The sequence below is a fragment of the Gouania willdenowi genome, chromosome 14, assembly GCF_900634775.1.
Source record: "Gouania willdenowi chromosome 14, fGouWil2.1, whole genome shotgun sequence".
Taxonomy (NCBI): Eukaryota; Metazoa; Chordata; class Actinopteri; order Blenniiformes; family Gobiesocidae; genus Gouania; species Gouania willdenowi.
In genome coordinates this window covers 24,976,954-25,004,686 of record NC_041057.1, presented here as the reverse complement: position 1 = coordinate 25,004,686, position 27,733 = coordinate 24,976,954, and the positions used below count along the sequence as shown (strand labels likewise).

The window sequence follows — 27,733 nt, the reverse complement described above, 5'->3', positions numbered from 1 at the left end:
TAATGTGTCGTAGTGACGTCTTATCAAGAGGAACACCATAAACAAACCAGAACAAAAATGGAATCAAGTAAATCACTGTCCTCGTTGTCTGGCAAAGAAACACAAGAAATCACGGTGAGAATGAAGATAAAAAAATCATTCTTACTGAAACCTTTCTGCTTCAATGCCATCATTTAATTATTCTACAGGACTCAAAATCCTACAATGCAATGCACAATTGCCATTAGTCATGATGGAGTCAAAACCAAACCTTTGAGAGTAAATTCTCCCATTTTTGTAAAATAAATACTTTAAATTTATTGATCCATGAGGCCTACACTTTGTCTTTATCTGCGTTATGAAAAAAAGAAATCATCCCCAGCAGCTTAAAAAAGGAAACAGATATAACCATTTTCCTTGTAAATGGATTAATATTTTTATATATATATATTCTGAAGAGTTTACATCATAGATGATGTAGGTGTTGTTTTATTAAAAATAAATTATATATATATATTTTTTTTACATAAAAATGCCAGTGGTCAGAATATTAGTTTAGATAAATAATCATATACCCTGTCATTATTCACTTAAATATGATCATAAATTTTGTTCATATAGAGCAGTGGTTCCCAAGCATTTTCGGTCCAAGGACCCAAAATAGCCTTTATAGCACGTGTTATCATTCATATCATGTACAATATCACGGGCGACCGTACAAGAAAGCGCTTCATTTTCCCTCTCGTTGTTTTAATGTTGTCCTACAGCCTCTGTCACAGTCTTATAAATCCCACATGTGCAACTGCGGGTACAGCAAAATATTGCGTTTTTTTTTTTTGTTTTTTGTTTGTTTGTTTTGAGGTATAGAGTTTGCCTCTGTATTATGAAATGAGTGAAAAACATTTGAACACAAAACACAATGCAAATAATTGCACAATATTTTTTCAACAAACAACTTAAGTACAAATAAACAATTTCAAGGAAATTCATTTAATTTTTGTAAAAGTATATTTCAAACTTTTTTTTAATTAAATCAATGCAGGTAAGTAATCTGTAAAATTAGGCATTAACAAACAGAAAACTACTTTTAATGGCAAACCATTTTCCTTATGTTTATATCAAATATAGATATTACAATTTCAATTTTAATTTAACAATTTCTCAATAGAAATACTTTAATATTCTATTTTACAGAAATTGAACATTTTCACTCTGAATTTTATTAAAAAGAAATTTGCTATATTTTAAATTATTATAATTATTATTATTTTAGCCCTTAAATAGGCTTACATAATCAAGGTTTTAAGCAAATGTTAAGCTTTTTTCCTCCTCTCATATAAACAACTTAAATTAACCCAGCAAATTAATTGAACAAATTAATTATACAATGATGAGATCACATTTTAATAGCCCAGTCCAGCTCACCGGTAGCCCTTCAATTGGTTTCAGCCCTTTTCCCATACATATTGCCCAGTACACGTTTCAGGCGTTCTCAGCTCTGTTGCGCATAACCAAAGGCCATTTATAGGGTGAATTTCTCATCAGTGCGAATACGCTCACCTGTTGCGGTGCGCCGCAGAGAATCATGCGCGCACACGGAGCAGTATGAGCACGCGCCGGCATGCACTTGGAGCGGCACATGCACCCAGCACCACCCAGCTTGATGGGCGCGGGACGTCGCGAGGCCCACGCGCCAAAATGACATCACGGTGATCCTCGCGCAAATTGCCGTAGCAGTATGATTGTCACAAAATCCCACGGCACACCTGGACTTGCCTCACGGTACACCAGTGTGTTTGGGAACCACTGATATTGAAAATGCCCACATCATTGAAAATCCAGTCCACATTTTTCCAGTGACCTTGCTTGCAGTCGCTGCAGCATTAAGAAAGTAAACAGATGGATAAGGAGTGGATATCAGAAAGTTCTTCAAGAAAGTAAGTATTGGTCACTGCTGGTTGTAACAATTAGTTAGCTCGAGACCCAGCAAACATTTTCATTAACCACACAGTTGTTTATATTACTAGTACAGTGCCGTTCGGAAGTATGTATTCATATAGTGGATGCGTAAGTAGAGTTAGCAATTAGGGCCAAATGAGCATGTGTTTTAAGGTTGGATGTACAAAGAGGTGTACAGTACATACTCTGTACTATCTGGTGTTATAAAGGGGTTTTATTTGCGGGTGCAAAGTAAAATAGCGTGTGCGATTTTGGTTTAATTCTATGGGACATGCGCATGATAAATTGGTAAATAAAGTTTACACCAATGTTCGCTGGACTTAAGCAAATGGATAATAAATGTCTTGGAACATCCCCTGTCCTTAGACCCTTTTTTGGCAAGGAAAAAAATGAATTACCGATACACACAAACATGTCATATACATCCAACATACTACAATAGAGAAGATACAACGGAAACCAGTAAGTTTTACACTAAAGGCGCCCCTCAGCAGATTCTTCTCATATTCTGCCTATGGAGCGTGCAATGTAACAGCCTCACACACTTCCCCACATGCTTTTGTTTTGATTTTCCTTATTTACGTAAGGTGCGCATTAGGTTATAACACGTGGTGAAAATATCAGCGTTTATAATCTCTTTTTCACATCGATACTCTGAAATTGAATCTCAGTACTTAATATGTATATATATATATATATATATATATATACATATATATATATATATTTTATTTTTTTTTAAATATATATATGTGTGTGTGTGTGAAATCCAAGGTAAGAGAGGCACAAAGAGGAAGGTGAGAAACAAGATATATATAGAGAGAATGAAAGCCATAGTTTATTTATATTATTTATTTGATATGGGATTTGTTTTAAAGTCCAATTGTTAAGGCACAAAATGAATTTTCCGTTACACTTTTAAAAAGAAAAGGAACTATTATGCAGTTTTGCATAGTTTACTGTTGAGCCAAAATTTAAATGAATAGGCTTTTTCTTCATTTGTGTTATTAATTTATTTCATTCAGGATTTATTTTTAATTAAATTGCAATGTTTTGCATCGTTTATCAAGGGATTATTTTGATAATGAAAAATAAAAGAAATTAGCACAGTATTTTTATTTTTGAAGAAAAAAATATATATCTTTCAGTCATTTGTCTACAGTATCATTTTGTAAAATAAATCGTGATAGAATCGTATCGTGGACCCAGTATTGTGAATCGTATCGGGAGTTGAGTGAATCGTTATATCCCTAGTTATAGTAGTAGTAGTAGTAGTAGTAGTAGTAGTAGTAATAGTAGTGCAGGGCTCCCAAGTTTTGAACTCAGTTCAGAATGACACTTTGGCTGCAGTGGCAGTTTAGGTATAATCTGATAAAAGACACAAATTCGTACAACCAAAACTATTCAGTTAGCATTTAACATTCTTAGTGCAGGAGTGCACGCACACACACTGCTGCTGTACTCAGTTAAGTTGCACGGAAATGTCCGTGTTTCAACTGATAAGTTTCCTTTAATACATGCCCCATGTCTACATATCAGTCCATTTACAGCCTTTTATGGTCACTTTTTACTAGAACCAGACCGATACACCGCTTTGTCCGCTCTTCTTATTGTGAACCATCTCCACTCCATCTGTCCGTCCTCCTCGGAAGTGTCTCCATCAGCCTCCAGTGATATAAACAGCCGCCAACAACTTCCGGGAACTATTTGAAACTTCCGGGAACTCTTCCGTGTGTCGCAACTCTCTTTCTGAACGGCTCTTTGTGTGTTCAGCATCTACATCCAAGGTGTGCATTTGGTTATTGTTGTATGGTGTGTATTAATCATTCATTCATTATTCTGCAAAAGAAATGCTTATTTAACCATTACAGCTATTCGCCTGTTCTGACATGTCACACCTGTTTACTGCTTTTTGTAAAGACACAGCTGCAAAGTAAATGTTGTTAAGTGATACCCAAAACAACACCTGTTTTCCACAGAAGGTGCTAAAACTATCACCTCGAGGTGTAAGAAGTCACACTTTAGGTGTAAGAAGTCACACTTTACTTAACAGGAAGACAACGCCTTGTTATGTATCAAGTGTTAACCACAAACAACAACAACTAGTATGGAAACCACCCTTTGTGAACACCTGTTACGCCAGCTGGGCCATGACATCTGTGTGAACTTTTGTCCTATTTTTCTATTCGCTTAGGTGGTCAGATCATGTATTATGACATATTATCACGCCATGCTTCAGGCTATATATACCACTGATATATTGTGTTCGGGGGCTTCTCTTACACGGACATTCTAGTTGTTCATGAAACCCCCTTCTTTCTCTATCGGCTGATAGTTTAAGACTTTGATACTTTGAAACTTTTTTGATTGACCTTTAATTTTTGTAAACCTATAATAAAAATTCATTAACTATTAAGAAGCCTACTTGATTAAATTAATCGCCTGCAAACACCCACATCTGAGAAGGCGCCTGAGTGGAGGACACACTTCTAGGCCTCTGGTAAGTGAGCCTGCCCTTGGTATCCTCTTAACAGGGGTGCCCGGGGTGGGCTAACTCATGCTGTTGTAAAAAAAGAGTTGTTTCCAGCTTCGACCTATATTGGATGGGTCTTAATATCAATCCCACAAAACTATAGCGAGACTACTCAGAGACCAAAAATAGGATAGACTTCCGATAGGAGGAAGTACATTTAGTCCTTTTCTTTATTAGATAACAATATTAGAGGATAGGCAGCCAGCTTCGGTGACAAGGTAGAGGGGGAATTCTTGTTTGAGTACGACAGTTTTAGATCCCCTGCCGTTATAAAGTCCTGCGGGCTAAAGACAGTTATATAGCACGTGGTGAAAATATCAGCGTTGATAATGACTTATCTGTGGAGAAACGTGCATTTTTTGCTGTTTGCTTTCGGCACAGCCGCGTTCACTGTTCGTTCGCCGTTTAGACCGGACGGATGGGACCGCCAATAACTTTAGATGGGATCCGCCAATAATTACCGGGTCCCGTCATAACTTTCGGGTCCCATCCGTCTGGTCTAAACAGCGGACGGTCAAACAAACATGAAAATAAACATAAACCTCTTTGTACATCCAACCTTCAAACACATACTCATTTGGCCATAACTGACAACTCTACTTAAGCTCCCATTATGAGGTCTGGACTTAAGCGCTTTAAGCGCCTGCAGTTATGCACTTCTCTCCAACGAGTATTCACTGGTCCAGGCTGCTGACATGTCCACTGGGCGTAAGGAGCCGAAAAGTGCGTGTGTGAATGAAGGCTGGCTGAAGGAAAGGAGGTGGTGATGTCATTTTTTTTGGGCTGTCTAGAAATCACGGAACATGGAGTTTTCCCAACTCTTGTAAATGTCATTGAAATCCGGGAAAATGATTAAGTTCACTCTTAATTTGAAACATCTTCATTGATAAACAATATAACAGGTTGATTTGATCAGATTATTGCAGTGTGACTGAGGATCGGCCGCATTCTGTCCGAGTCGCAGTTAAAATCTCTCTCCTTGATCATCATCATCATCGTTGTAAAGCGTGATCTAGGTAGATTTGCTGGAGATATGAGAAAATAATGTGGCCGCAGAGCGTCCTACTTTAATACAGAGGGATGTTTGCAGTGAAACACAACTATTGGCTTCCATAATACGCAGTTTTAAATATAAATAGTTTAAAGCCACCTGAGCTGAGCCTCATTAATATATGTGTCGGAACAATTTGTGTTCCATCCTCATCGCATATGACAGCTTGTTTCACTCTGTAGTGGATCAAACTTTGACTTTACATTCGACATAGTATGGAAATAATTGAATCCCTGTGACCAACATGGACAGAAGGCTGCGTCTGTGAGAGTTTTCATTAATCAAGCAGCAGCAGCTGAGTGATCACAGCTGCTGCTGCTGCATGACAAACGAGTCCGTGTGGCTTCTAGGGCAATATAATGTTTCACCTTATCGGGGCGCTGCACTTACTCCAGGGTTAGAGGCGCGTAAGAGGAAAAGGACTTACGCACACCGGAGAATACACGTAAAGCCAGATTTGAATGGGAACACCCACATTTCAAGGACGCTCAGCCCACAGTGCGTAACTGGGATGAAGGCGCGCAGCAACTGACTTACCGGTAAGTACAGGGGGAGAATAGCACAGCCAAAAACAGCACCGCTGCGCAGCTTTTTGGACTTACGCACATGGGAGATTAGAGCCCTACGAATACATACTTCCAACAGCACTGTACTAGTTCTATATGATTTTAACTGTATAGAATTTAATGCACTGTATTGTCTTCATTGAGAAGGTATTTTTTCGGCTCCGGGAGGACTTTAATCCAGGTGAGATGAAGCAAAATGGCTCCTTTGAGAAAAAAGTCGCAGACCTCTGTCCCAGGGGAAAAGGGTTAGGAGACCCCACTATAAGAGCTGGCCCCTCTGAATTGAATTCCATGTGGTGAAGCCATGCAGATGCTAACTTGGTTATGCCACTGCCACTCTCTACGCTGCCTTAGGACGTAACCGTGCTATACTAAATGCTATATGTAAGTTGCATTAGTGATTTGATACAATGTGGCCGCAGCTGCATCGTTCTCTAGCTAGTGGGCAGGATAACACTTCAGTCAGGATGACAGTGCTGAAAATGATAAAGAAACTTTCTATTGAGGAAAAACAACAGCTTTTAAAAGATGGGAGACCAACACCTGAGCTACCAGACCTTCAGCAAAGGTAAGGTCAAAAAATTGTTTGTGTTTTTCACAGTGAATGGAAGGATTGGCTTTGTGGATGCGCCTCACTGAGGCTGTTCCAAGTTGTTGTTGTTGTTGTCATTTTCTTCGTGTTTCTGTGTTTCCAACATAAACTCTCATGTTGTCTCATGAGATATATTTTGTTGGGAGAGTATGGAGGTCGCTATTGAATAATTGTTTGTTTTTTTAATGGTGTTTTACGATCTTAATTTTGTTCGATGTCTAAATGCTTGTTCATGTGGATCTTGTTGGGTTTTTTCTTTCTTATTATGAATTTTATATTTTGATAAGCGCATTGAGATGATTTTGTTGTAAATTGCACAATACAAATAAAGTTGAACTGAATGAACACTTGCCAGCAGAAACATGGAATTGTCATTGGTGTTGACATTGGTGGTCTCCATTTGCAACGCCCTGCCTAGCCAACCCTAGTGCTCACGGCACATCACTGGTAGAAAGACTATTTCAAACTAAATTCATCAGCTTCATCAATTTCTCTGTTAAATTCACACCACAGATATTCTAGCTATTTTGCACTGTTCAGTTTCAACTTCTCTGGAATGTTCTGTACAAACGATGGGTCAGAAAAATCTTCACAGTCTTGCAGTCATGTGAATTGAAAAAGATGAGCTTCAGCATCTGAGTCACAACAAAGTGATATACCACTTTGCCACCCTTAAAAACAGATGGCATTCTTTGATGCCTCCATCCACCAAGTAACTCGCAACTTTTTTTCTTGTTAATGCTGTAAACATACTGTTACTGTGCAAACCTTTTGTTGTACTTTATTTATAAAAACATACTGAAATAATTATGAAAAATTTCTCAGTCTGTTAGCTGTAAAGTTTTGTGCTTGTGTGCTACGTTCGCCCACATCCTGTGCATCTCCTGGGGGCTAACCCACCCCCCCATCCTTAAAACCGAGTGGCGCCCTTGGTTTGCTCCAATTAATTTTCTCAATGTGCACATTATAGCAAATAGGAAACATTAGTGGACATTTAAAATGTAAATGAAATAAACTTACAGACTATCTTTGAAGGCACCAGTCCTTCGTCCAACTGAAGACGATCCTCAATAAAAGCTACTCCAATTCGACTGAAGTTCTCTGCACTAGTCTGAGCCACTGCTCTGAATGGATGGCATGGTCTGTAAGCCAGAGGAAGACAGTAGTCCGACCACTTTAGAACCTGCAAACATCACACCACAAATTAGCTGAGAGTTTTTTTACCATTGCATGAAAAAAACAAAACTTTGCTCACACACAAAAAAGCAAAATGTTGTGTCTTTGTGACGAGCACTTATTAGGATTTCTTTTACAGGTTTATTGAGCAGCAGAACACACTGAGAACATCCTTGTTTACACCGCAGAGCTCATCTATCTATCTATCTATAAAAGCAAAAAAGGTCTGTGTGCGTGCGTGTGTGTAGAGTGAATGTCTCCCCGACGTGGTGCCTGTTCGACCTGAAACTTTGTCAACGGCTTCCAAATACCCTGAGTGTGTGCATCTGTTATTTTGGAGTAATTTGGGCCTTTCCAAATGTTTATTTTAATTTTGTTTCACTTCTGGACAGCACAGTCCGGTTACAGTCTGTCACGACACCCGTCCATTGGGTGGTAGTGACTGTAGTGTTACGCTCTGAGTCAGATGTAAGTGTTTACATGTTACGTAGGTGCTACATAGTGAAGGTCACCTGATTACTGCAGCTTCACTCACGTCACACCTGCCACTACACCTAACTACTGAAAAATAGATTTTAAGTTAGGCAGGTACACGTGGATGGACTTGTGCGCATAAATTTAGAATGGATTCACCGCAAGCTTATACAAACCTACCTTATCACAACAAAACTATCAATATATTTTCTACACAAGTTTTATATACCAGTTTATACATTCACATCAAACATATATACACATGAATGTATATATGACATGTACTTGGTAAAATTGTTACTCTTCTTTCTTACATTTACTAACAATATATGATTGAAAAAGCTTTTTAAACTGGTTTATGTTTTATTTCATCCCTTAAGCAGTTCCATAATTTAACCCCTGATATTGTTATACTCATCTTTTTGACTGTTCTAGCATATTTCATCTTGAAATGTAGTTCTCCTCTTAAATTATATTCCCCTTCTCTCTAAAAAAAATATTTTCAGCAACGCTTTTGGAAGTGAACCTTTACTTGTTTTATAAATCATTTGGACAGTTTTGAGTTTGATGCGATCTGGAGTTTTAAATCTAGTGTTTTTAACAATAATCCATGTGTTTTTTCTCTGTTCTTCTCGGATCTTTTTTGCATTATGAATAATGGTTGGATGTTCGTCATGTATGTATTTCCCCAAACTTCTAAATAGTAAATCAAATACGGTAAAACAAGTGTATAATAACGAGTGTGCAATGCTTTTTGATTAAGAATGAGCCTGGTTTTGTCCAGGAATAGAAAATAATATTAGTTCTTAATAATAGTTTCATTTATTCATAAACAAATATAAATTCAAGTAAATGGTGTATATTGATATTTCAGGATGGATCAACAGATAATATTGATCATGTTGATGTTTGCAAACTCAAAACTGTCCAAATGATTTATAAAGCAAGTAAAGGTTCACTTCCAAAAGCGTTGCAGAAAATATTTTTTTTTAGAGAGAAGGGGAATGTAATTTAAGAGAAGAACTACATTTCAAGATGAAATATGCTAGAACAGTCAAAAAGATGAGTATAACAATATCAGGGGTTAAATTATGGAACTGCTTAAGGGATGAAATAAAACATAAACCAGTTTAAAAAGCTTTTTCAATCATATATTGTTTGTAAATGTAAGAAAGAAGAGTAACAATTTTACCAAGTACATGTCATATATACATTCATGTGTATATATGTTTGATGTGAATGTATAAACTGTATATAAAACTTGTGTAGAATATATATTGTTAAAATAGTAATACAAGCTAAATATTTTTTTGTGTGTGATTATCTCGAGAGCCTTGTTTAGTTTTGTTGTGATAAGGTAGGTTTGTATAAGCTTTGCTTCAACCTACACACTTTTGGCTTAAAGGTATTGTAGACGATGTTTAGCTTCTGGGTGGATCATCAAGACTATTGGTCCTCCTAATTGTCAATCATGTTTACGAAAGGCCGTCGTACGTGCTCGTGCCCGGTTCGCACTGGGTCCTTTGAAAATGGATTTTCACTTACCAGTGGCGAGTCTGACATAGTGGGAAAAGTGTAAATCGTCTTTTGTAAGGTAAGCTTGTATGACCGATGTCCACACCAACTTGTAAACAGAGCTGTGCACGAGGAAAACGGGGCTCGTGCACGCTCTCCCGCACACGTAGGCGTGTTGCGCATGCGCGTTTTTTTTCCAAAATGTGGAGAGGGCGTTTATTTTTAACATCGTCCACAATACCTTTAAGGATTACACAATTGTTTGTTTTTGTGTTTTCTTATTGTGGAAACTGCTGAAATAAATAAGAAATTCAAATATTTTCAATGCTTCTATGCAGGAAAAAAGGAGGAAGAGGTTAATGCAGATTTTCTTCCATGGAGCAGTCAGGGACACAGTTCATGGACCAGAACCATAAGCTCCAGCTCATGAAGAACTCCTCAGCACTGGTTGGACTGGTGTTGGTTCTGGAGCAGATAGAGGCAGGCTTTGGCCCTTTCTAATAGAAAACCCACAATCATTTTTTAAGTCAACGTTAATATATATTGAGTTGGTTTAAATATCTATTTTTACTGTGTGTAAATAAAGTTATTTATTTTGTATTCTACAAGGACTTTGCTCATTGTTTGTTGCCTACTTGTTAGCACACATATGCATTTTATTTTTATTCAAATAATTTAATTACTCTTTACATCCACTTTTTGTAAGATAGAAACATAACCTGCCCTGCTGTAGCACACACGATTAGGTTTGTATTTTTTTATTTTGATACATTTATAGAATTGCAAAGTTCATATAATACTCACCTATTAAGTAGGACAATTAAATAGAATGCAATTAAGATTTCCTCAAATCAAAATTTATTGAAACAAATCAAACAGCAGCAATAGGTATAAAACAAATGTGGGAGTCAATAAGGTGTCATTGATCATTAATAACACAAGTTGAACAACATGATGAGGACACATTTTAACAAAGCATCTCTTCAGTCACACACAGTAAGTACTTGGTCCAAATATATATGAATGAAATGACATCGGGACTCGTTAGTTTGACAAACTTGAGCTGATTCTGGTCGTATTGAGTCGCAGCAGTGCAATCACAGATGTGCACAGTCAGCATTAAGAGCATCTATAATGATAAACATATCAAAATCAACTGATTGCCTTTGTCTGCTGTACTTATGCAGGTGTAGTTGAAGCTAAGTAGCTTAGCAAAGGCTAACACTAACATGGTCATTGTTAAGCAATAAAACGTCTTTGATAATTACCTATGTTCACAAATATTGTCGCAGATTCCTGTGACTCTGATGAAGACGGTAGAGTTGTTCAGCTGAATATTTACATAGGATAGGGTAGTATTCATATCGATGTCAACAGTAAAAACATGGGCTTCATTATGGCGCTAAACTGCTACGTAATCAGTGACGTGCTGACGTATTGTGGTGACACAAGGACGTGGCCCCAACTTTCCGCTGCTGCGGTGGAAAACCAAACCGGTTTTTCGGATAAACAGGACTAGCTCTGAAGTAGCTCGAGCTCCAACTATAGCTCCGAACGAAAAGCCCGTGCTCTTGGTGGAAAAGCCCAACCACAGTACCAGGAAACAATGTTCTCCTCCTGTGACCACTGCTCTGTCTTCTTGGACTGACTTTTAAATGTTTTTGTTGGATTTGCGCTAACGTAACTAGCCACTCGCCAGCTTAAATGGGACATATCATGCTAAATCCACTTTTTTTAGCCCTTAAATGCATTTTGTTGTATATTTAGAGTGTTTAGAAGTACAGAAAAGTTCAAATTAGTCTCTTCAGGTGCTCCGTTGATATCTTAGTATTCTGTTTTGGTCATATTTTTCAATCTGTTTAAATTTTTCTATTCTCTATTACGTTTTTGTAACAATAACGTCACAGTATTTGCAGCGGAACTGCCAAATTAGGCCATCGACTCCAGGCCCAACACTTCGAGCAATCAGCCATTTTTATTTCGCGCTTTTATTTTGTAGTCCAAGCTCAAGGATGCCGAAGTTACAAGAGGGTAAGTCAAAATGTTCGGTTGTTGGATATAGTAACCCACACGCTTCATTACACCGTCTCCCAGCATCAGAACGTTTTCGAACTGCCTGGTTGAGTTTTATTTTTCACGGAAATGTACCCACATCTGTGGGTAAGGTCATTTTTGTGTGCGCGAAGCACTTCAAGGATGAATGCTTCAGCAACCTCCGCCAGTATAAAGAAGGATTTGCCGAAAGACTTTATCTGATTGAGGGTTCAATTCCTTCTATCTTTGGAGACGACGAACAGAGCACTTCGGTAAGCTGTAAATAACGCTAAAAAGTGTGATAAGATGTCCCTGTCATTGTTTTGTTAGCATTAGCAGTTGCACCGTCTTCATATGTTAGCACTTTGTGCTCATTTTAGATCCTTGATGATATGGCCCACGTGATTTAATTTAAGTCTAAAGTTTTCATTAGTCATTTCATTTTGCCGTTTTTGTCTCCAAAAAGACTGTATTAAAATGCATTTTGAGTTAGCTTGGCGCTAGCTCGGCGCTTGTGTTAGCTCACTTGTTAGGGTTCTGCAGGTTCATCATCACACCACCTACCACCCGCCCACTTCAGAGCTGAGCTGTAGCCCAGAAGCTATGTGAGGCCAGTGTAGCTCTGGTTTTTTGGCTCCAAGAGCTGGAGCTATGTTGGTGGAAACAGAATGGCTCGGAGCCAAAACATGCGCTAGCTCCAAGTTAGCTCCAGCTCCTGCCCAGTGGAAAAGCACTAACAGAGTGCACTTCTCTCTTTCTCTCTCACTGCGCGCTTGGCTGCAAGTATTGCAACAGTGAATGCACAGGGTATAAACAACAATGTGCTCCTTTGGAGTGTACACGGTCCGCTAACGGAGCCAGGCATAACGAGCCCTTCACTGAGTGCGCAGCAGTAAAAAGTAAGAACGTGCCGAGCTCAGCGATAGAGCGTGCACGCTCATCAGAACCAGCATGGAGGGACCAGAACTGATGGATTATGATGCCAGGCCAGATGTTCAGCTGTGGTTCTCTCAGAGCAGGGGTCTGCAACCTCCGGTTCTGGGGCCTAATGTGGCCCTTTGGCTCTTTTGCAATGGCTCCCTATAGCTTTAAAAAACTATTGAAACATTTTTTTTTTTTTTTTTTACAGAGGCTATTAATAATTAATGACAAATAAAATCAAGATCTAACAATTTCTAAACCTAAAATAAATCATGTTGTGCAATGACTCAGCACCTTCTTACTTCACCTCCTGCAACATCTACAGATCATCAACTTTCCTGCACCGGTGGCTAACCTTAAGTTTTAAATCCCTCGTAAGAAAACTAAACCAACAAAAACACTATTCTGGAAGAAAATAGAGATTTTAATTGTTTGGGGTTAGATTAATTTAACCACCAATGTGCCGGTTAAATATGCATGCTTTATTTGTGGCAAGAAATTAACAATTAGCATGTGTTGACCACATGATCATGTGTTATCAAATTCAAGTTACTTTTTGTAGCCTTTCAAATACATTAACTAACAAAAATCTTATATATATAACATTGTGTTCATGTAAACTGTGATGTGTAAGAATTTGAAGATGCAAGATACCGTTTTATTTCTTGATGTCAATTTAATTTATTTTATACTATTTTTAAGCTTTCATTTACATGATCAATATATATCACATCAAATTAAATCAAACATTATATATTCTATATAATTTTAACAGTATAGAATTTAATACATTGTATTGTCTTCATTGAGAAGGTATTTTTTGGGCTCCAGGAGGACTTTAATCCAGGTGAGATGAGGCAAAAATGGTTCCTTGTAGAGTAAAGGTTGCAGATCCCTGACCAGGGGAAGAGAGTCACCCCCAATTTCCACTGGATGCGGCTCCGCTGCGTTACGTCACCGCCGCGTCACTGGAGCTGATAGGTTTCCACTTTAGTCTATGTGTTCATTTCCACCGGGTCCGCTGCAGTGCGTGTCTGCTCCTTCCCAGATGAGGTAGTCCAGTGCCCCAGAAATAGAAGCCCTGCGTATATCTGGTGGACACTGGAGCACGACGCATCAATCAGCACAGAGCAATTGAAGCTAAACAGGAAATTAAGCACGTACTCCGCAATAAAATATCGGGTTACACTTTAGATCAAATTTTAAATAAATACATCACCAAAACGTCATAATGTGTAAAAACAAATTCACATCCACTATATTGATTCCTCTCATACTGTAACTGCACTGTAAACTGCAGCAACTTTGATTTAGTTCATGTTTTACTGGTGCAGTTTTATCTCTTCTCTGTTGGCTGTTGCTAAAAAATGTGGCTATGACAAATCCAGAAAGTCAAACCTTCTTGTTCTCCGTTAGGAACATTGACCTGTTTATCTGTTTATTGTTGCGTTTAGAACACATACATTTAACTACATTCTCGCGTGATTATATAAATATCGTGACAACTGCTCTGTCTCGTGACGTCACAGTCGTTCAACTGGAGTGCACCGCGGCACACTCAAAACGTAACCGGTGTGAATACCGGACGGTGGACAGCGGTGAAAAACCGGATCAGTGCCGTGACGCAGCGGAGACGTATCCAGTGGAAAACCCGGGTTAAGAGACCACACAAAAACAGCTGGACCCTCTGAATTTAATTCCATGGGGTGAAACAATGCAGATGCTAAGTTGGTTATGTTACTGTTAATTCAAGTACAGCCTTTCTGCAAAATAAAAAAAAAACAGAATACATGTAACCTGTTGATATGCTTTGCTGTTGTTTAAAAAAATTTGTTTAGTCTTCTTTTAAAATGATATAAAAGAAATTACCTGTTATGTCAGCCACTGCTTGTTGCAGAAAAACGTAATATTGACACTAAAACATTAAACCATTTCGCACATATATCCCCAGTTATTGTCAATCTTTACTTCATACAAAACTACGGTACGCCAGTTAAGTCAACTATTCATCAGCATGCGCGGCTATGCTGTACACTCTCCCCACCCCTGCTCAAAAAAAAAAGGAAAAAAGTTGGTGCGACCAACTCAGAAAGTTAGTCGCACCAGTGCCTCCACTGGAAAAGTTAGTGTAGAGCCCTGCACACACAAACACCAAACAACAACAAAAATATGTAAATTACTAAAACACAAAACTAAATACTTATACAAAAAATACACAAAAGACAACAGAAATGCAAAAAACTACACCAAAAAAGATACAAAAATACACAAAATGACTCCAGAATCACAATACAATGGCAACAAAAAAAACTGTAATTATACAAAAAATACACAAAAAGACAACAGAAAGATACAAAAATACACATAATGACTCCAAAAAAACATACAATACAGACAAATACACCAAATTAAAAAAAATATGAAAATGAGTAAAACATAAACACATTTATCATGCGCATGTCCCAGAGAATTAAACCAGGGAAATCACACACACTTTTACTTTGCACCCACAAATATACCCCTTTATAACAGAGTACAGAGTATGTACACCTCTTTGTACACACAGGACTCCTCGCGGACGCCGTTATGCTGGTGTCCGCCTGAGTATGTTTGAGCCTTAAAAATAGCTTAATTCACATTGTTCCAGGATGACAATTCAAAACAAAGATTCATTTAAACACCAACAATTACTGTATGTGTACTACTGACTAAAACTAGGAGAAGAGATCACATTACTCCTGTATTAGCCTCTCTGCATTGGCTTCCCATAAAATATAGAATAGAATTCAAGATTCTTCTTCTCACTTATAAAGCCCTAAATGGACAGGCACCAGCCTATCTCAAGGAGCTTGTAGTGCCATACAATCCCCCCAGAACACTACGCTCTCAAAATGCTGGACTACTCGTTGTTCCATTTGTCTCTAAAAGTAGTATAGGAGGAAGAGCTTTCAGTTATCAGGCCCCACTTCTCTGGAACCATCTACCAACCACGGTTCGGGGGGCAGACACCCTCGCTACCTTTAAGGTTAGGCTCAAAACATTCCTCTTTGGTAAAGCTTTTAGTTAGGAACCAGCTCATAGCTCATAATTAAGATGCAATAGGCATAGACTGCCGGGGGGGGGGGGGTCTGACATGCTCGGTTGGAGAGAGGTTGGAGAGGGCGTTAAGGGAGAGGTCATTTAGGCTAGAGAGGGACCGGAGAGGGTCCCATTCCTCTCTCAAACACTCCCTCTATGTCTGCTTCTTCCCTTGTGTGTTTGCTCCTGTACTCCTTCTGGCTTTTGTCTTGCAGGTCCGTGGGATCCTTAGTGTGGAGTTACAGAGTCTCAGCGGCTCTGTCTCCACCCTCTCCTCTGCACACACCCAACACAGCATAACGTGGATGGCTGTTCATCATAGGAATGGGATCCACACAAGGTTCCTGCTGCTTAACAGAAGGTTTTCCTTGCTGCCATGATGAATTCATGTTGGGTGTGGGATACATATATATGTGTATATACGTATATATGCATATGTGTGTATCCATAAAATGAAGAGTCCGTCCTTAAGACTGCTCTACTGTAAAGTGCCTTGAGATACCATTGGTTATGATTTGGCGCTATACAAATAAAGATTGATTGATGATTGATTGATACAAGGTAAACTCAACGTTTAAAAGAAATTATAATTTGTGAGCAGCAACAGCTGTAATGAATAGGCTTTACACCGATCTGATCGGCTATATCGGATCTGCCGATATTGTGCATTTTATGCATTTAATGTGAAGGGCTGTATCACCTTCATTCGCTGATCCGATCAATGGCGTCATTGTTGTGATTAAACTTTTTGTTTGCTTTACGTGACACGGCTTTATTTCACTCAGATTTGTGCACAAAAGTGAAAACCTATGAGCAAATGGCAAAATTGTCTCTCAGTTGGAGGGAAGCGGCTCAGCGCCGGACTTCTTCCCCAGTTTTTATGTGTGCGTGTGCCTCTTTTGATTATTCAGCCCAATGTTAAAAGAGCAGAGCAATGCGCTCCTGTTTACTTTCGTTTTCATACCGTAGACATCTGTCGATTTCAGGGCTGTGGTGGAGACAGAAGCGTGCGTGTGTGTGCGCCCCACCTCCGATGTGCACCTGTAAATACGGATTACAAGCAACAGCAGCTTTTGCGATGCCACAGTCAGGAAATTTGTGTTTGCTCCAAATGCTAATGCTAAAGGAGGCTTCACATAGCTCCAGTGTGGTGTGCCTCCACAGCTTCATCTCCAACTCTCTTGTAGTTGAAACTGTCCTCAGCTTCGGTACTAACTCACTTGCTCCCAGCAGTCATTGAGTATGACATGGAACTCCGGTTTAATTCAACAGCTGCAATGTTTATTTTGTTAATCACTAAATCAATCTGCTCCGGTCACAGTCACCCCCTCACTCCGCACACTGGTCAAGCAGTTGAACGGACACGCACTCACATTCTAACAACAAATAATATGTTCATGTCCTGCATGGAAATTCTTCGACTTTTCCACTCCTTCACTGTCACAAGGCTGCGTTTAGGTCCAGAAACATGCTACTGTTTGATTTTTCGTGAATCTGTATCAAGTAGTATCGAAAGATTTTGGTCGGTACCTAAAAAAAACAACCTCAACTGATATGATCAGGTCGGTGATGGTTTTTTTTTTTAACTCACCGATAGCCTAGTTATCAAGAATATTCCAAATTTGCACATCTACTTGGTCATCAGTCAGTGGTAGAATGTGTGGTGTTGATCGTAATAACTGGTCCACATGTCTCCTCCAGACACCAGTTGCGTTCCGAAATGTATACGTGTTAAAATATTGTTTTAAGTGATGACCTGTTGATTGTTGATTTTGAAATAAAATTCAGTTTAATCAGGGTCTTTTGCTTTTATTTATTGTCATATTGACATTAGGCTTGGGTATCAAAACACGATTCCAATATGGCACCGGTCCCGACGTAAACAGTAGTAACCAGACCGAATAAGAATGAACATTTCGGTGCCCCGCCACCCCCTGGTTGTTGATCGTGACATCAGTGCCGCTACTCATCAGATTCAGCACACCCGTTGAGCCGAGCACATCCACAAAAGCAGCAGGCAGTGTCGACCTCCCTAGACGAATTGAAGTGAGTCCTGCTCCCAGCACTGCCAGTGTGGTGCACGTCATCACAGATGATGACAGCAGCCTTTCCTCTAAGCAAACACCGTTGCCATTCAACGTGTGACAACTAGGGCTGCAAACTTTGGTCATTTAGTCGACTAATTGGTCGATGCCGTTGTGGTCGACCAAGATTTTCATTGGTCGACCAGCAATGCTATCAGTTTAAAAAAAAAAAAAAAAATGCAATGCATTTTATAGGTGAAAAGAATTAAATATCAATATGATGTATTTAATACTTAAACATGATTCTATGTCCAGCAACAGCTGTGAGTGCGTGCTGCAAAAAAAAAAAAAAAAGCGTTGCGCTTCAGCTGTCTGTGCTGTCCTCAGAGCAGATCACATCAGATGAGGGAACAATTTAAGACAGGCTTGTAACAAGCATCCACTGTTAAATCAATCCCCTTTCTGCACAAGAACTTGCTCCTTAAATTTGATGTATGTGGATTATGTAAACACTGCTGTCTCTGGCGCAGCGGGGCGCACTGCGCACCTGTGTTTGACGTGCGTTTGTTTCCCTGAGCGCTGATCTGATGTTGACTTACCACTAAAACAAAACATAAATATGTCATTTATCTGAGGAAAAAATAGGTTTTAGTTGTCGGTTTCAGGTCGGGCTCGGATATAAATACCTAATGTCTGTCGGACCTGTAGGTTTCACTTTTGCCTTGTCGGGTTCTGTTCAAAGCTTGAATAAGGTTCATATCATAAATGGTCTGTGTTTAAAAGCAAATCGGCTTCACAAAAAGCCAAAACAAAATATTTGTATCTCTTTCTTTCTCCTCCTCGTCCTCTGCACCTGCTCATTCATTCTCCTTTTTTTTTTTTTTCATTCTCAGTGTTTTTGTTTTTTTTGGTTGACTAATCGCTACGCATGCCATAATCTTGGTCGACCAACCATTTCCTTGGTTGACTACAGCCCTAGTGACAACAACATATGAGCTATATCCTATACTTCAAATAAGTGTCCGCTAACTTTCTGTTTAATGTTTAGCTCGTTACAAGTCGTGTTTGTGGACAAAATGTTGAACCTAAGCTTTAACACCAGATTTAAAAGGCACAGTTTTGCGTTTACACAGGAATGCAACAGATTGGCTAGCTCAGGGGTTTACTGCAACCTGTGGCTCAGGAGCCACGTGTGGCTCTTTGACTCTTTTGCAATGGCTCAATATAGTTTCAAAAAAATATTGTTTACAGAGGCTATTAATGATTATTGACAAATAAAATCATGATAACAATTATCATTTCCAATATTATATAGTTTGATACAATAATGTTTTATTTATGTATTATTTCCATGTGTTACTTGTATATATATTATTTAAGGTAATATTGTGTTCAATTTGGTCCTGGAAATAAAAGGGTATTGTATTTTGGCAAAGTGCATGCGGTTTCATTTTTTTAAAAGTACCGGTTTAAGCACCTTTTAAGCACCGGAACCGTTTGTAAAATACCGAGTAGGCACCGGTATCGGATAAAACCCAACCGATATCCAACCCTAATTGACATGAGATTTGTTCTCTGCATTTGACCCATCCCTGAGGAGCAATGGGGAGCAACGGTGTGGCACCCGGGGAACTGGTGACCCTCTGATTACAAGCACTGAAAAGTTCAATGCTGTTAATTAAGATGGTGACAGAGTGATGAAAATGAGAGGAAAAGATAGCTGGAGCATGAAACTATTGTGTTATACCTGCGGGCCGAGGAGCTCCATGCTGTGGAGTGCACTTCTGCTACTGGTAAGCAAAGGGAACAGAGACAGCAGCGCAGTTTCTGCAAGAGCTGATCCACGCACAAGGATGTCAAATGCAGGCGGAGAAAGCAAGACAAGGTGAAACAGGCGGTGGATGAAGAGGACCACACATTTGTCTTCAAGGTTGGTCAAGTGAATGAAGCCCTGGTCGGGAGAGTAAGAATGAAGGAGAAAGGCCTCATGATTTATATAGTCACACATCGTCGGGAACATTGCTCAATTAAAGGACTTTGATGAAAGTTTTGCTCCACACAAGCATGTTTTGGAGCTGGCTAACTGAGAGAGGACCAATGGCATTGTGCTAAAGAAAGGTACTGCCAACATCCGCCTGAGTGACAGTAAAGGTTGCATGGTAGATGCGAGGCTGAGTATTTCCCATCCTTCCCACAGAACTTCTTCTCAGTCAAGGCATAGACTTCCCAAGGAGCAATAGTAATCTTCAAAGAAGGTCAAAAAAGACTTGTTCACAAGAACAAATTGACATTTGACATTCAGGTGTATGACAGACTGTTCTAAGTACTGTTACAGATGATGGTGATGAGTGCCATGGGTGTTGTGATATTTAAAGATGGAAACAGTCAGAGTAGGAATGAAACATAAAGATAAAACTTAATCACTTAACCTGCAATGTGAAGTGTACATGCAAGGTAAAATCTGTTCAAAGTATGAATATGGAGGAAGGTGAAAAAAACAAAGGTTTCACTTCATCTTGTGCAACAGTAAAATATTGACTCAGGTATATCTTAGCATTCAGTGATGATCATTCTGGAGCAATATTTGCATACTTCTAAAAGCTAAGAGTGACACGGTCAAAGGTACGGAAAGGTTTATTGCTGAAGTGGCACTTTATGGTAAGATCAAATGTATTCGCAGCCCACAGGTGAGTCGCACATAATTTTGTTTGGGTCGACAAATAACTTTGCAAAATTAGGGTAGCTTAACTTGTTCCACTTGGGTCTCACAGACAAAGATGTCATCCCGTTCATTTACGACATACGCATTGCATTACGTCCTCATTAAGCTTAAGGGTTTGTTGTTGACACTAACACACTGTTAATTTCATATTTTCTGTTGCGTAGGGTAACTATACGTCCAGATTTAACCAGACAAGTCCTCTTTTCACGGCTGGATTATACGAACCGACTGGGTTTCCCAGAGCCCCTGAACACAACACGGTAATTAAAAAACCGTAACTCTGCTCATATTTGCTCTATCAGAGAAATTCCACCAGTTTATGAAAGCTAAGAAGTTGCTCTTTACAGCCAGTGTCGGTAAATTGCGGTAATTTTACTCACGTGATAAAAACATTAAAGATGCTGCTGAGTTTTGACGAAATTGACAAGAGGAAAAGAGAGATTAAAAAAGATCAAATAGCAGTGGATATAATTAAAAATGAAGACTCTTGGATGATAAAACCACCATGAATGAAGGTTGTAAGGGACTTTACAACAAAGGAGGAAATGGAGCCTATAAGTTAAGGTAAGATCCGTTCAATTTCTGGATCAATAAATATCGTCCTAGAACAGTATAGTAATAATAATTTAAAGTGTGTGTGTGTGTGTGTGTGTGTGTGTGTGTGTGTGTGTGTGTGTGAGTGAGAGAGTGAGAGAGAGAGAGAAAGTCCATCCAGTATATTTATCTCAATCACTTTCAGTTTTCCTTTTGATGAACATCCAATGCAATGACAATATCCAACTCTTCTTTCATTTTTTCTTCTTTAAGTCCATGGAGAGTGGACACACCCCTCCCTGGACATTAAAACCATGAGCTCACCCTCCAGTTTCCATCATCTGGACTAGACCCCATCGTTTCCACTGACAACAGACAGAATAAAGCTCAAAGTCAACATGGGACCATGGGATACACTTATTAATTTAAGTGTATATTGAATGATTATTTAATGTTCTGTAAGCCTTGAGTTTTTCTCTCCGAAATTTTAATTTCTAGGGGGAGATGTTTCTCATTGTCTCAATTATTATATCATATTAATGCAGTACCTGTAGGAAGTATGTGTTGCTATAGAAAAGTGGAAGGTTAAGTAGCTTTTTCGTGGATGACTTACATGGGAGCTTTAATTCCTTGTTAATTCAGAATAAAAGTTAAATCCTCTTTAAACTAATAAAGGCAACCAAGATTCACTGCTGCTCATTAGAATCAGCTGTGTTGAGCAGCAGGATTCTGCAACCAGGATCCTTTATTTACATGCACACAAAGCTCTTCTTCTCTCCTTAATTGTGTCTACAAAACAGCAGAGTGTAAACCGTCGCCCCCTATGGCCACAGACTTTTTTGGGTCTTGGTTTTAACTTACCGGTATCATATCTCAGTAAACAAAAGAGGTTTACATCAACTTTTTTTTTAAGTTTTACTGATTGTTCGAGCAACCCAGTGCAGCACAAGTTGTCATTTTGACTGTAAAAGCTGTTAAATGATCCTAAATGCATCACCTCCCATAGAACTCAATGGACTAAAAGGGGCTTATCACGTCACCGATGACATAATTTCAACATGGCGGCGCACAGGGTAAAGTAGTCCCAGTTTTAAAAGTTAAAAAAATGAATATGGTGCAAAATAATGCATTTTCTTAGGCATAGATCTAATAAGGACATTTGAATTTGAATTTTATTTTGGTGGTCTTCACAAACAAAAAAAGTACAGAACAAACACTCAATTGTCCAATTCATCCACCAAAAGGGTGTAGGTTGAAGCAAAGCTTATATACTGTATATACCTACCCCATCACAACAAAACAAGGTTCTCTCCATAATATCACACACAAAAAATATATATTACTTATATTACTATTTTCACAATATACATTCAATATATATTCTGCAAAAGTTTTATATATACAGTTCATACATTCACATCAAACAAATATACATACACACATACATACACACACACATGAATGTATATAATATTAAGCTTTTTCATATTTATGACAAATTTCATCAATTAAATTCAGAGTGGCAATATATAAATTAATAAAAAACATTTTATTATGTTTAAGTATTAATATATTTGATACCATAATATGCATAATGCATAATGTTATATATTACGGCTGTCCTTCTTTCTTATACTTACTAACGTTATATGATTTAAAAAGCTTTTTAAACTGGTTTATGTAGGTGCTTTGTTTTATTTCATCCTTTAGGCAGTTCCCTGCTAATGTTATACTCATCGTTTTCAAAGTTGTTCTAGCATATTGGATCTTGAAATGCAGTTTTCTTCTTCAATTATATTCCCCTTCTCTCTCTAAAAATATTTTCTGCAACTCTTTTGGAAGTGCACCTTTACTTGCTTTATAAATCATTTGGACAGTTTTGAGTTGGACGAGATCTGGGAGTTTTAAATGTGGTGTTTTTAAAAATAATCCGAGTGTGTTCTCTGTATCCTGCATTATGCATCAGTCTGCATTTAACGGTTGAATGTTCGTCATGTATGCACTTCCCCAAACTTCTAGGATGTAACTCAAATATCGTAAAACAAGTGTACAATAAAGTGTGCAATGCTTTTGGAATAAGAAAGTGCCTCGTTTTGCCCAGGACAGCAATGCTCCTCGCCAACTTCCCTTTAATGTGTTTAATTTGTGACTTCCAGAAGATCCCGTGGTCCAAGATCATTTCAAAGGTTTTAGGCCACATTTGTAAAAACTAGGGATGTAACGATTAATCGCAAGGCAGTTAAAAATCGATTCATAGGTATCACGGTTGATATCGATTACTCTTTCCTTTTTTTAACCAGCAGAGGGCGCTATCCACAAGTGTAGGCGGCGGGCGGAGTCTGCTAATACTTTCTTTCTGGCCGCCCTCTACTCTTAAATATGTTAATAAATGATTCATTACCCCGTAAGCACCGAAAGAACATCTGTAATATTACTTGAATATCTGTAGAAGTCACGTTTTTCTATTAGCTCTGTCTGCTAGCATAGCTTCTCTTCTTCACTGCAAGATATCTGCATGCCAACCGACCACTGTGTTACCAGCGCCCTCTGCTGGTCCAAACAAATATGACGTAAATCAGTGTAATCACGTTTTGTTTTTTTTAAGTCCAATTGTTAAGGCACAAAATACATTTTCAGTTGCACTTTTAAAAGAAAAAGAACTATTATGCAGTTTTGCATTGTTTATTATAGAACCAGAATTTAAATTAATAGGCTTCATTTTCATTTCTATTATTCCTTTATTTATTTCATTCAAGATTTATTTTTAGTTAAATTGCATTGTTTTGAATTGTTTATCAAGGAATTCTTTTGACAATGAAAAATAAAAGGAAAATAGTACAGTATTTTCTAGTTTTTTTTCCCCAAAAAAAATTTGTCTACGGTCCCATTTTGTAAAATAAATCGTGAGAGAATCGTATCGTGAACCCAGTATCGTGAATCGAATCGTATCGGGAGTTGAGTGAATCGTTACATCCCTAATAAAAACAGTGGAGGATCCCTTTAAGACAAGTCATATTTGAAACAAATCCACAACTATTAGATATAAATTCAGATTGATACACCTATCAGTCATAAGTAAAGGTTATAATTATGAGATGAACCCTTAATTATGCTTTGAATAACAAGTTAAAACTGGAAGACTAATATATTTAGGTCATTGGCTCATCTTTCTTTGTTTTTGTCCACAGCATAATCTTCTATTTAGTTCCTAAAAATGTGTTTATGGCTAACTTAACTGCCTAAAATGCACTTATTTTTGCCTGATTCAAAAGTTACTAAAATGTAGGCTATGCTTTAATGATATAGCCTACATTCAGCCCATTCAAGATAAGATAAGGTGACGAAGAAATGGTGATGGAAATAGTAAGGAATGTTAATTTATGCACAAATTTGCTTCTTTCACAGTTTATATACAAGGCCTATTGTGAATTGGGTTGTGATGGTTTGACATTTTTAAAAAACGAGTCACCAGAAAAAAAGTTTGGGAACCATTGCCCTAGAGAATATCCATCACTGCTTAGTAAAAGTGCCATTAGACATGAAACTATTTCTCCCTACTCACCCCATTAGAATGGCACAGCAGAGAGGAGTTGGATAACTCTGCTTGAAATGGCAAGATGCATAATAATTGATAGTAGCCTACCAAAAATTATCCACAACAGATGTTAAAACAGATTACATGCCAACAAGAAATAAGCCTGATCTTTCAAGAATGAAGACATTTTGCTCAGAATGCTATGCATACAAACGAAAGAAAAAGTTGGACTCTATGTGATAAGGGATTTTTGTAGGTTACTACAACAATAGCCCCGCATATCTAGATTTTGTCCGCGGGGACCGGGTGGAACGAGGGCAGTGAATGAGTGCGTCCTTGCATCGTGCCAGTGGAGGGTAAGGGGAGGGGGACTACTGCTGCGAGTTGGAATGATCCAAGTCAGTAGTGCGAGTTCCCCCTTAGGGTGTACTCAGACTGGCAACTGAGGCCGTTCCGAACCAGCTCTGTCGGGATAAAGCACTATATAAATCAAATCAATTTACCATGACCATTTTATTAGATTGTAATTTAAATCACAGTGTGACACATGATATCCTTTGCCTTTAAACTGTAGGAAAAATTGAGAAAGTTCATTACATAACCATATGTACTTGACTAACTACTCTGTACTGTACACAGCTATTATGTATATATTGCCATTTCTATGGATGTCTGAGGGAGGAAATCAGCACCTGCTTTGTACTGTGCTTATTACTGTATGACATATTGCTTATACTGGACAAGGTTTTCTTTCTTTAGTTACTTTTAATTTAATTATTATTGCGCATACGTATCAATATAACCAAAACAAAGAGAATGGACTTGGAATGGAAAAGGGGGGGAAAAAGTGTGCATAATGTAACTGTTTTTTTTTTAAACAACAAATTAGACTAATCACTAACTACACATGAATAAAAAGATGTGTATGTAAAATATCCATGTAATTGTATACACAAATTTATTTCAGGATTCGTAATTGTAATTAATTATATTTTTAATTTAGTAATTGAGATTGTATCTGTATCTGGCTTTAAAAAAAATAATAATAATTGTTACTGAAATAAATGCTGGTCCATGAAATTTTAACTGAATTGTAATAAAATGTGGAAAATTGAAAATGTAATTTTTATTGTAAAATGTTATTGACACCACACCTGGTTTACAGCAGCTGATGCACAAATATAGGTCACGTATCAGGTTAATTTCCTGATTGCAGATACCTTAAAATTGGCTGGTATCAACAACACACCAATCAGGTCATCCCTAAAAACTATTTAAAGGGAAATTGTTTTAAGTTTTAAATTCTGCAAAGCATTTCTGACAGTATGTTTTAGGCTACCTGCTGTGAGGATGTTACTGGTTAAAAGTTGTGTGATCCCTACTTTATTATTCGTTGAGTGAATAGAAGTGTTGCCCACTCTTTGTCCTGAAGCTTCGACGATGAATGATATATTCTCTATGCTTGGTCCACAAACCAGTGATGGCCGAAAGAAAACAGTCCATTTGCTCATGTCATCATCACATGCCTGGAAACAGCAAGAAGGCAAAATAAATAAATGAAAATGGAAAACCCAAAACACATCAGAAATTGGTCATTAATAAGTCATTATCAACACACAAAAAGTAAAATCATAGAGAAAAGTAGAAAATATAGGCAACCCAAAGAAAATATAGAAAATGACTTGTGCCAGTAGAACTATAGAATGGAATTGATTTTTAACTCAAAAATTTTCCTAATTGGATGGGGTTTTTGTGAGTTTACCACTCCGCCTTGTCTTGAACATAAGGTAAACAAAACTGTTTTGTTGTAATTAAATAAGTCATTGTTATTCTGAATAATAAATGAGAAAGTAAATCGTATTCAAAAAACTTGGAATTAATAAAAGTATTGTTTTATTAGAAGATCACTGCTCTTATAGTACCTATACTGCACATCTTCACTTCCTTGTCTTGCTTTATGTCCACTCCTCTCCCAGTTTAAGAAATGCTAAACAAATTATTCTGTATTAGTACATGCCTGTGTTTCATATTCATACATGGTCTTATATTAGTTCATATATGGTAAAATGTATGATCATTTGCAAAAGTTTTAAAACAGTGGTAGCTATAATGTAAGTAAATCTTTAAACTAATGCAAGAAAAATTTGTTAAGGTTTCATTTATTCAGAGAACTTTTTTAGGTTTAAGGTTGATCTCCTGACATGTTTTGAATGTCAACTGGCAGTCTTGTTGGAATTAATGAGAAAATAACCAGGAATATTATTATTATTGTTATTATCATCATAAATAATAATACATACATCATTGGGGTAGCCTATTGTACAGAGTTAAAATCAATAAATAGGCAACAGTCTAGTTAAATAAACATTTGTTTCTTGGTAAAACAACAATTCAATGATTAAATAAACAGGAGCGGTGCATTCAAACCTTTTGGAATTCCTTCTAACGTTCCTAAAGGGTCAGAAAAGGCATTTAATATATATATATATATATATAATCCATAAAATATCAGCTCATAAACTCTTTGAGTCAGCAGCTATTGTAGCCTTTTTTAATGTGTCTAGTGTTGATGTAATCAGATTTGTTTTTGCAAGGAACCTGTTCACTCTTTAAGTTCGGAATTGTTTTATTTATGGTTTTTTTTATTGATCATGATGTTTATCGTTATCGTGATAAATACCAGAAATCAGGATACATTTTTTTTTAGCCAATATCGCATTAAAAAACATGCCTGGAGTGTTGCCTTGGCTCATTCATGTATTTTTGAGTAGTCTTTAAAAACTCTGACGGCCTCCTAGGAATGCCCCCACCTCCTAGAGACGCCTTGGACTTTTCATCATCAGCAGTTACCGCCTTCAGCTCTACAGCGGAGCGCCTCCCCCCTCCTGTGATCTCTTCCTGAGTTCAGCCCACAGCACCCGCAAATTTAAGTTTTCATTTACCTATATTAAATATTTTTGTAAGAAACCCACGGCTTATGTTGTCTGTACTGTAATGTTAGCATTAAAATAAAAATAAAAATGAAATAAAAATGTAAATA

At 37.8% G+C, this 27,733-nt stretch overlaps 1 protein-coding gene across 5 annotated transcripts in view; it reads right to left on the bottom strand.

The window, feature by feature from the left end:
* The window catches only part of hlcs (holocarboxylase synthetase (biotin-(proprionyl-CoA-carboxylase (ATP-hydrolysing)) ligase)), a 69,204-nt gene that overhangs the window by 28,470 nt on the left and 13,001 nt on the right, over positions 1-27,733 (bottom strand). For 4 of the 5 annotated variants that reach the window (XM_028466097.1, XM_028466098.1, XM_028466101.1 and 1 more), the window contains exons 2-3: positions 26,076-26,219; positions 7,701-7,863 (exon numbers count right to left, since the gene is read on the bottom strand). In XM_028466097.1, coding sequence (XP_028321898.1) covers positions 7,701-7,863; positions 26,076-26,219 — 307 coding nt within the window. The remainder of the gene's footprint in view (positions 1-7,700; positions 7,864-26,075; positions 26,220-27,733) is intronic. The other variant, XM_028466099.1, reaches the window with a different exon arrangement.